The sequence below is a fragment of the Rutilus rutilus genome (genome assembly GCF_951802725.1).
Source record: "Rutilus rutilus genome assembly, chromosome: 20".
Lineage (NCBI taxonomy): Eukaryota > Metazoa > Chordata > Actinopteri > Cypriniformes > Leuciscidae > Rutilus > Rutilus rutilus.
Genome location: NC_140225.1, coordinates 1,807,501 through 1,818,992, shown reverse-complemented (window position 1 = coordinate 1,818,992; position 11,492 = coordinate 1,807,501). Strand labels below are relative to the sequence as shown.

The 11,492-nt window shown below is 36.4% G+C and overlaps 1 protein-coding gene across 1 annotated transcript in view; it reads right to left on the bottom strand.

Annotated features, from left to right (window-relative positions):
• Positions 1–356: 356 nt before the first annotated feature.
• Positions 357–11,492, bottom strand: part of sirt1 (sirtuin 1) — an 11,241-nt gene continuing 105 nt past the window's right edge. The window contains exons 1-9 of the mRNA XM_084392323.1: positions 11,235–11,492; positions 10,277–10,393; positions 8,341–8,579; positions 8,098–8,250; positions 6,716–6,863; positions 6,549–6,628; positions 4,993–5,179; positions 2,081–2,887; positions 357–1,082 (exon numbers count right to left, since the gene is read on the bottom strand). The exon at positions 11,235–11,492 is cut by the window's right edge and continues 105 nt beyond it. Coding sequence (XP_084248449.1) covers positions 844–1,082; positions 2,081–2,887; positions 4,993–5,179; positions 6,549–6,628; positions 6,716–6,863; positions 8,098–8,250; positions 8,341–8,579; positions 10,277–10,393; positions 11,235–11,478 — 2,214 coding nt within the window. The 5' untranslated portion in view covers positions 11,479–11,492 and the 3' untranslated portion in view covers positions 357–843. The remainder of the gene's footprint in view (positions 1,083–2,080; positions 2,888–4,992; positions 5,180–6,548; positions 6,629–6,715; positions 6,864–8,097; positions 8,251–8,340; positions 8,580–10,276; positions 10,394–11,234) is intronic.

The window sequence follows — 11,492 nt, the reverse complement described above, 5'->3', positions numbered from 1 at the left end:
GCAAAATAGTTCTCTACTATTCTTCATGAAAACTTACATGCATCATGTACAGTATTTCGCAAGCAAGAGAGTAAAAACAGTCAAAAAGGCTACATTTGTGAAGTGTGTATTGTCTGTACAAATTTGGTGACAATTTAGTTTTTTGCAGAATTGCCAATCTGCATTTACGTAAAAATGTGACATGAAAATAGTATTTTTTTTAACATTGAAAAAACAAACAAAACAAAAAAACAAAGGAATCATGAAGTCATATTGATATTATAACTTCATAAAGATGTTAATGCCCGGTTATCGAGAGCAAGAGCAGTTTTTGTTAATCCTGTTAATGAAGTGCTTGAGGACAGGAATGCCAAGAGTAGTGAAAGCATGTAAATAATTTATTTCTATACGTTTAGGAGCTGAAAACTAAATGGCAAACATCTGTTTGATGACTATTAAACTTTACTGGGTATAAAAGTCTTCAACAGTAGCTGGCAAATGCCTGGAAATGCCACATGAACAGTGCTTTACATCCAACAAGGAACTTGTAAATTCAGTGAAAAAAAAGCTAAATATACAGATACAGTGATCTTTGGTTTGAAAATCATTCCCTTTTTTTTATCCCAAACAATTACATGGTTCAACTCAACTGTGTTCTCAGGCAGAAACATTCACCGGAACCGAACATATATATATATTTTACATCTAAAAATGCAAAAATATAAACAAAAGAAAGGTTTATAAGCCAAACAAGAGAGATGTTGCATGCATTAGAAGACATAACAGGAGAGGGGAGGGAAATACAAAAATATATAAAAGAGACTTGAGCACGTGAACTCCAGCTGGTGTGAGAGTCGCTGTGTTTTAGAGGTGGTGTGTGTTCGCTGTGCAGTCTGTTTGAAGGCGTGTGTGTTCACTGTCTTGTACTGTCTCTGGCGAAGCCTCTTCCTCCTCTTCCTCACTGTCTTCGTTGTCGAAAGCGTTCGCGCTGAAGCGAGAGCCGTCGCTGTCGCAGGAACTGGACGTCTCGTCTTCTGAACTGGAGTAAACCTCGGCGCCGTGGAAAATGTAGCGGTTCGGCGCTTGAAATAAATACTGAGAGGCTGCGAAACAGAACCAGAACCAATTACATCATGTGTGCAATGAGCTTTAAAAAACACAACTAAAACTTTACAAGAATATATATCTGATTTGGTTTTATGCATATTTTACATGAACAATTACTTTATGATAGATGAAAAATCTTAGATTCAAAAAGAGTACCAGGCTCATGTTAAATGTGATCCATCCATCATTATTCATCTATCCAAATATCCATATATCCATCCACCCTTAAATTAAATATATGTAACAAAACATAAATAAACATAAATAAAAAATATAAAAAAATTATTTTTATATATATATAAACAATATAAACATAAAACAATAATATGATAAATAACATTTATAATAAAAACAATGATATCTTTGTATATACACATTAAAAATATACTGTGTACAATAAAAATATATATAAAAAAAACATAAAAATACAATTATATTAATATAATGAATACAAAAATTATATAAAAACAATGTTTATAATAAAAAGCATAATATAAATCTAATAAATAAAAAATAATAACATTTATAATAAAAATAAATGTATATAAATGTATCTCTCCCTCTCTCTCTAGAGTTAAAATTATAGTAAATAAAAATTACATTATTATTTTTTGATAAAAGGTTTTAAAGACTTTTTTTTTGTGTAATTAGCACCAATAAATCGTCCATAATAGCAGGAACATTAAAAATGTATTAAAAACTGTTTTTCCTTCAAGTCGTACAAAAATAATATAAAAACAATGTTTATAATAAAAAGCATAATATAAATCTAATAACTAAAAAAATAATATAACATTTATAATAAAAATACATTTACACAAATGTATCTCTCCCTCTCTCTCTAGAGTTACAATTATATAGTAAATAAAAAATTTGATTTTTTTTTTTTGATAAAAGGTTTTAAATACTTTTTTTGTGTAATTTGCACCAATAAATCATTCATAATAGCAGGAACATTTCAAAAATGTATAATTATTATTATTCATTTTTTTACCTCCGAGTCGTTTGCTGATTGGACTCTGGCAGATTCGGCTCCTCCAGCAGCGTCTCCGCACTTCCACACGTTGACGATCGTCGGTTTCTTCGATCTGCGTGTCGTCAGTAGCGTCCAGTGCTTCTGCTTTCCTACAGGGACTCGCCGGCTGTGGAGAACAAGCTTTTGGGTTGGAGTCCAACTCGTCCGTCTCAGTTTCCGGCAACGGCTCTGGACGAGGGCTTGTTCGTCTGGCTCCTGGAGAAGATGCCATTTCAGGGGACTTTTTGGGAGACAGTGAAGTTTGACAATCAGTGTCTGTGACGGGCTGAGCGTGATTGGTGTGTGTGATGGGCTGAGTGTGATCGGTGTGTGTGTCGGGCTGAGTGTGATCGGTATGTGTGACGGGCTGAGCGTGATCGGTGTGTGTGACGGGCTGAGCGTGATCGGTGTGTGTGTCGGCCTGAGTGTGATCGGTGACGGGCTGACCGTGACCGGTGTGTGTGACGGGCTGAGCGTGATCGGGGTGTGTGTCAGGCTGAGCGTGATCGTTGTGTGTGACGGGCTGAGCGTGATCGGGGTGTGTGTCAGGCTGAGCGTGATCGGTGTCTGAGGACGTGCTCTCAGTGTGTAACGGGGCGGCTGGTTTCTCTGTGATCTCGCTCAGACGTGACGAGTCGTAGCACAGATCCTCAAAGTCGCCACCCAGACGATGGCAGAGTTCGTTCACAATCACGTCACAGTCTCCGAGCAGCTCCACATCGAAGTTCAGGTGCGGCAGCGGCTCGCGGTTTATCAGGACTTGAGGCACGTCATGAGGTATAGAGCCTGCAGAGAGACACAGGTTTAGAAAACAAACATCATTTCAGTTTATGAAAGAGAAAATCATGGTAATACTATGGCATTACCATCAGGGTTTGAAATGAACACCTGCGGGTAAAAATCAACTGTGGCGAGTAACGCAGGTTTGTGTAAGCCAAATCTGTGTCATCATGATATATTAATTACAGCGTATTATGCTGCGTTCACACCGAACGCGAATTGAGCGTCGCTTCTATCGCATCTAGTTGGACGCTTGAACATTTTGAATCTGGACGCGCGTATAGAGCGTTTGAAGCGAAATAGACGCGCGTTCGAGGCGAAATTCGCTTCTTGTGGGAGGGGCAAGTGCTAAACGGTTGTCTGTTTGCAAGATGGCTGATGTTGATCGAGCATTCATCGAGAGAGTCACCGCTCTGTATTTGCTCTGGAGAGCAGAATATCGGCGTAGGGGTCATCGTCCTGCATTGGAGAGAGGATCCCCTCGAGGATGCCCCCGTTTATCACATCACTTCACCACCCGCGGCACGAACAGACGGCAAAGTTTTCGATTTTTCAACTCGGACGTCAGACGTGAATTCGCTTCAAACGCGTGAACGCACAAAAAGCACCAAATAAAATCACTCGTGCGTATCGCACCAGACGCTCAATTCACCTCTTTCGCACGAATGAGGGGAAATCGCGTCCATCGCGCCGCGCTATACGTGTCTGTCGCGCTGCAGGACCTCCAGACGTGCATCAACGCGTCTTTACATTGACTTTTACATCAATCGCTCAAGACGCTCAATTCACGTTCGGTGTGAACGCAGACGCTCAATTCGCATTCAGTGTGAACGCAGCATAACACAGAATCTGCGCATATCTGGCTTACTTGAACATACGTCACTACGTAACAAATAACGGTGCGCTTGTTCATTTGTATTGAAGCAATAGCGACCCCCCCCAATACAGTAAAACTGCACATTTTAGAGTGGCCTTTTATTGTGGACAGCCCTAAGGCACACCTGTGCAATAATCATGCTGTCTAATCAGCATCTTGATATGCCACACCTGTGAGGTGGACGGATTATCTTGGCAAAGGAGAAGTGCTCACTAACACAGATTTAGACAGATTTGTGAACAATATTTGACACCGACGGCACTTACCAAAAAAGTAAAAAAATACAAAAATATTCGTATTATCTGCATGTGCATATTGAAATAAAGAGGATGAAGAAGCAATACATTACATGTAATACATCTAGAATGTCAGTGTTTTTCTCCCATCATCCGTGTAAAAATCTCCGGCCAAATTGTCTACTGTTTTTTGACGAACACTAAGGTTGTGTGCTGATTTAATTGCCGTTCAAAACCACTGAGTTTACAAGAAGAGATCACTTCAAAATTCACTGTTTAAATCCTTTTTGATCACTGCCGAGCACCGTCCGTACGACAACTGTTGCGCTTCACTGTAATTTGCATGCATTATTTTAAAGACGTACACTTTTATTACTGACATGCTGGAAAGTATTTACAAGAACAGTACTTCGTCACCGCTCCACCTCAACGAACAAAAAGAAGAAAGAGAAAAAAAGCACGTTAATATTTGAAACGGGCCGTTATTGTGGCAGCAGCAATATATGCAATACAATTTTAAAATATGTAGGGTATTATGCACAACATTAAAAATACAAAATAATACATTTTATCTTATGTAAATAAGAGGCTTTAACTTAACTGCATTAACTTGTTTCCGCTCATTTTAAAATGACATCCTTTTGAGATAAAAAAACATTTCAGATATAGCATACGCGCGTCTAGCTCCCTATTTTAAAAAATGAGATTTAAATAATAAAAAAATAGAACATTATTTTCCTATTATTAAATTTAATGCGGATTTATTTGTATTATTTCAAGCATATGACATATTATTTACAGCAGACAATCATGTGACTGACCACTGTTCATAGGATTACAAAACTCGCTCCTCCACCGCCAATAAATCACCATCCGAATGCATGAGTTTTATCACTGAGGCGTCATGCAAATTTATATTTACAGACGTTCACATGAGAAACAATTACCGTTCGAATAGGGCTAAAGAAAATCAGAGAAAATCAAGAGATGGAACGTACTGGGTATAAGAGCCACTGGCCGCACTTTCAGCGAGGAGCCGATCACAATGAGAAGGTCCACCTCATCTTTATCCTGCTTCATGGCTCTGTGGAAAAATTCTGGAAGATTCTCGCCGAAGAAGACAATGTCTGGTTTCATGATGGCATACGGGATATCTGACGGACACCTCGGACAGTGAGGAACAACCTGCAACAGAACAACACATTTTAAAGTGCTTTCTGGAATATTCCCTTGCATGCAGGGTGTGCTATAGATGTTTGTAGATTGTAAAAGGTCTGCAAAGTTTTAAAGGGGTGGTTGATTATGATTTGACTTTTCTAACTTCAGTTAGTGTTTAATGTTGCTGTTTGAGCATAAACAACATCTGCAAAGTAACAGCGCTCAAAGTTCAAAGCAAAGGGAGATATTTGCTTTTAAAGAAATCGCTTTTTAAGGACTACAACAAACGGCTGGTAGAGACTACACGACATTCCTCCCGGGTTAGTGACATCACTAACCCTAAAATTTACATAAACCCCGCCCCCTGAACACGATTTATAGATTATCAAGACAGAATATGCTAATCAATGACTAGAAGATAACTACACATCAGCTACATAAATTCATCAACTAACCATTGAGAAATGTCCTGTTGCTTCTACATGTTGTCACTTCTTCTTGAGTCTCTCCATCTTTCTGACTCCGGTTTGAACATAATAGGCTAAAAGTTTTTGAAATTTTCAGTGCATGTGTAAAAGGACACAAGCTCTTGAAGCTCCGCCCCCCTGTGCCGGGAGCAGCGGCTCATTTGCATTTAAAGGAACAGACACAAAGCTGTGCGTTTTTGCTCACCCTCATAAAGTGACAATTTTAACATGTTATTTAAAAATATCTATGGGGTATTTTGAGCTAAAACTTCACACACACACTCTGGAGACATCAGAGACCACCCCTTTAAAGGTCAAAGTGCACAACAATTGAAGTTGTCATTGTCTCAAAAGAAAGAAGCGATTCTGAACTGCTGAAACGAGTCGTCGGTAATTCCAGTCTCACTTCCTGTTACATGTAACAAATTTGCATAATGCCAGCCTATGGTCTTCATTGGCTGCCTGTGAGGAGCGGCTGCTTTGCTCTGCCCTCAAACACTGTAGTTGTAGCTGAGACTGCAAGAGTTTAGTTTGTGTTCTTCATGTCGAGAACATGATTTTTTTTTCAGTGCTGCGAATCCTCTCGTGCTGAAATTGATTCGGAAAAAAACTTTTGTATCACTGTGTATTAAGTGCTGAGGAAGAGCTGAAATTCAGATATGCTAATGGCTGTTTGGTTTCCGACATGCGCTGTAAGCGGTCGACCTATCACAACAGACTGGGCCGTCTGACCAATCAGAGCAGAGCAGCTCTCAAAGAGGAGGGGCTTAGAGAAACTGAATCTTAGAACGAGCCGTTTCAGACTCTTTGAGAAAAGAGCTGATGCTGAAATGTATATTACTGACCTATTGTAGGAGACTCTAAAACAAAATGATGAGCCTTTAAAAAAGCATAACAGGGGGACTTTAAATTTGCACACTCAAATGTACCTGGTTGAATATATCCTCCCTTACGGCCTCACAATCAACCTTATGTTTGCAGACAAGACAGGAAGCAGTCGCAAAAGAACCTAAAACAAACAGTGACAGACAAAAGATAAATAAATAGAGTAGATAAGGACAGAGTAATTAATGAGGTATCATGACAGCAGATGTACCATGACACTGAATGATCTTCTGGATCCCGGCGACCTGCTCCAGTGTGTCGATGTTCTGAGTGTAGTTCCTTAGTAACCGTCCCTTCTTATCCAGCATTGATATGAACCTGTGACATGGAGACGGCTGGAACTGTCCTGGGTAGATTTCCTACAGGATAATGAAACAGGGCATATTGTTATTTATCTCACAGGTGAATAATAGGGTAGATATCACTATGCTTCCACAGGTGACTAAATCACAGTAGTAGGGCCCTATGAAATCCATTTTATATTTTCCAAAATTCCGTTTTATTTTTTTCCAAATTCCATTTTTTCCATTTTAGTTTTTCTGGATTCTGTTTTTTTTTCGTTTTGATTTTTTTGCACTCCATTTTAATGGTTAAATAAAATTTTAGTTATCAAAAAGCATGTCTAATTAATTGAAATCAAGAAACGTATACAATTTAACAACAATTTATTAAAAGTTTAACAAAAATGTGTTTAGGGCCCTATGAAATATGCTCCCACCCCTGGATTCTGGATTCCATTTTAATGGTTTAATTCAATTCTAATAATCAAAAATCATTTCTAATCAACTGAACTCATAAAAACAACAATTTATATTTGAAAAAAATAAAATAAATCTATTTCTGTGAAATGAATTGAAAAATATTTTGCCAATCAAATGATGGCATAAAACATATATTAAATTAATTTTTTAATCATATAAAATAAAACACCTTTTTGTCAAACATAGTGCTACACAACAGAGCTTTACTGATACAATTAAAAAGAAGAAAATGAATAATTCCTTAAAAATTAGGTTTTTATTAACAATTTATTATTATTATGTGTTACTATTATTATTACATTGAGATGTAGTTAAATTCTACTGTACAACGGTAACATATTTCTGTCACAATTTCTTCAAGTTAAACCAAACTTTTATTTTGACGGGTTGCAGTGAAGTGGATTGAACTGGATTTCACGATTCTGTGCGTGTTTGAAATCATTGGGTCCTACAGTTGTTGCGTTACAAGTTTTCTGAACTGTTATGTTTAAAAATGTAAATGAGGCATTGTGTAATTAAAAATGCACTCAATTGCATACATTTCCAGAATGGAAATCTGAATACTGGATAAAGGCAGGTTCAAAATTCAAGTTCATTCTGTTGACATATTAGAGATATGTGCAACAGATATAGATAAAAATAAGATTAAATGTATATTTTGGATGTTTTCTTTCCACTAGTCTGAAAGAAGACATATTATGGAAGCAAAATAGACAATATATACCTTTGAATGAAATTTTTTTTTTTTTTTTGCCTGTAGTGTCTTGCCTTATTTGAAATGCATGTTTTCCATTCTTGGCAGAAATGCAAATGAGAACACAGCGCATCAAACCTTGGCAAATTTGAAAAAAGGCCTGGGATCTCTTCTAAAGTAGTCTATGTCAAACATGGCTTGAGGATCAGGGAGATCAGGAAAATCCACAGCGAGTCTAGCGTATATTCCATCTCTCGAGCGAAAGTCAGGAATCCCGCAAGAAACGGACACCTGTGGACACAAGAGGAACACTTCAATGTTCAATGTAATCGAATACAGAAAAGCATTTCAGAGTAAAAAAAAACAAATGAAAACACACACCCCAGCGCCGGTGAGCACGAGAACCTTCTTCCTCTCGTTCAGGAGTCGGACGACGTCCTCTAAAGTGTTGATGTCTTTGTGTTTTTTCCTTTTGGGCGGTTCTGAGATGTTGATGATGATCTGCCACAGCGTCATGTCATCCAGATCCGGTGGAAGGACCGTTTCGGGAAGCAAATCTTTCAAAATGGCCCTCGGGTCAGTTCCTCTCATGATGTGCTGCTGAATGAACCGATACGATCCTGAAAGAAAACCATGCTTTCATTTCATTCACAAAACACTCGATTCTAGAGAAAATTAATGTGCAATCTGCACACTAAATATGTATAATTGTGCACATTAACAGTGTTGGGGAAAGTTACTTTGAAAAGTAATGCATTGCAATATTGCGTTACTCCCTTAAAAAGTAACTAATTGCGTTACTTAGATACTTTTTTAGAAAAGTAATGCGTTACGTTACTTTTGCGTTATATTTTTTTCACCTGGGCTGTTTTTTTTTATAACAAAAAAAGTTACATTTTTGGGCAAATGTAAAGACCCTTTTACACCAAATGTGAAATAAAATGCACATTCATGCAAATTGATCAATAAAGTGAGATTAAACACATAAACATTTTTTTTTATTTAACATATTTAGTTATTGGAGGTTTGCAAAGTATTCTGATTCTGCATTTCACTGATTTGATTTATTTAGAGGAATATTGAATCTCTTTTTGTGCAAGTGAGATGAGTAAATGCACGCTCTCATTAAGTCTAGAACTACAATAACCATCATGTTTACACACAGGCCAAAAGTTTGGAAACATTACTATTTTTAATGTTTTTGAAAGAAGTTTCTTCTGCTCATCAAGCCTGCATTTATTTGATCAAAAATACAGAAAAAAAAATGTAATATTGTGATATATTATTACAATTTAAAAGAATTGGTTTTCAATTTATTATACTTTAAATTATCATTTATTTCTGTGATGCAAAGCTGAATTTTCAGCATCATTACTCCAGTCTTCAGTGTCACATGTGACATCCAGTCTATCACATGATCCTTTAGAAATCATTCTAATATTCTGATTTATTATGAGTGTTGGAAGCAGTTCTGCTGCCTAATATATTTGATGAATAAAAGGTTAAAAAGAACTGCATTTATTCAAAATAAAAAAATATTTTCTAATAATATGAATCTTCTTTACTATCACTTTTTATCAATTTAACACATCCTTGCTGAATAAAAGTATTGATCTATTAAAAAAAAAAAAAAAAAGCTTCTTTTTTATATTTTTTTACTTTTTATTCATCAAAGTATCCTAAAAAAGTATCACAGGTTATGAAAAAATATTAAGCAGCAGACCTGTTTCCAGCTTTGATAATGAATCATCATATTAGAATGATTTCTGAAGGATCATGTGATAGACTGGAGTAATGATGCTGAAAATTCAGCTTTGCATCACAGAAATAAATGATAATTTAAAGTATAATAAATTGAAAACCAAGGTTAACCAATTTTTTTAAAGACAATTTAAAACCATTAAAAATAGTAATGTTTCCAAACTTTTGGCCTGTACTGTACTCTCACACACACACACACACACACACACACACACACACACACACACACACACACACACACACACACACACACACAACGCCTCTGCACTTCGATTTGTCTCGACTGTCACTCAATAAATGGGAACTTGCGTAACTTATTTGAAAAAGTAACTCAGATATTTTGTTGTAAATTTGAAAAGTAATGCGTTACTTTACTATTTAATTGAAAAAGTAATCTGATTACGTAATGTAGTTACTTGTAATGAGTAACCCCAAATACTGCACATTAATCTTCAGTGTCTTAGTCCAGCCAGACATTTGATTTAGAATAAACTTTCTATATTTTCATATGCATCAGGCACTCAGTAAACGAATGGATGAATCGAACTAAACTTACCAATCTGTGGTTGAGGCGTCCAATCACTGGAGCTGGCGTGAGAAGAGCAGTCATCATCATCACGAAGAAGATCAGGTGACGTAAACCCATTGGGATGGACACCTTCGTCCATTAACGCTGCGTGCGCAAACCACACAAAACATGATTTCAGATTCATCTCTATTAATACGAGAGGAATAACAGCAGTGTAACACAACTGACTATGTGCATTTCTTTGACTTATACTAATAGTTTTGCTCAAATTTAATCATAACTACTCTATGCATAATTCATTTTAGATTTTTTTTAATTCATTTATGTGTTTAAACAAATAAGCAAGGTAATGCAATATCATGAGTAATATATAAACATGAAAATATAATCAAGACTGTGCAGGAGTTAGTTTCATTCATCAGCATGTTGCTTTATGAATCTGAATAGTATTTCAGATGGTTTATTAAACTAATTAGTCCAAAAGAGAAGGCTATATTAAAGTGTCCAAATATATTTTAATAAAACATGTAGTTAGTTAAAAACAATCAAATTATATATTTATATAATTTCAATAATTATTGTAAGTATATATATATATATATATATATATATATAAATAAATATATAAAATAGTTAATTAGTGAATAGTTCATTGTATAGTACCGATAATAATAATACAATAAAATATTAAATCAAGAAACAATGAAATTATATAAAATATATCAATAATAACAATTCAATAATATCTAATAATTAATTAAATTATATAAACAACTAAATATAGTAATAATAATAGTAATAACAATAATCACTTAAGTTGCCATTACATTAATTATTAATTCAAACCCCACAAACGTAAAAATAGGGTAAAACTGTGTGAACATCCAGTAAACATGTCTGTTAACTTATCATGATAGATTAAAAAAACACTCCTAAAATAACCAATAAATGGAATAAATGTATAAAGAATGTAACGCTGTTGTACCGGAGAGCTCGGGTTCTGGTTCGGCGGTGAGTCCGGGTTCAGTGCGCTTGTTGTTGTTGTTGTTGAGTGAGGCCTGCCGGGACTCGTCCATCAGCGCCGGTTCCGCCTCCACCGGCTCGGTTCCGCCAGCATCGCTGTGTTCAGTATCACCGGGCGGATCCCGGAGCCTCGGTCTCTTCAGAACCGGCCCATCCAGCTCAGCGGCGTCGGCGGGTTCGGCCCGTTTAGTTTCGCCGTCCGCCATCTTCGCCAGGAGTG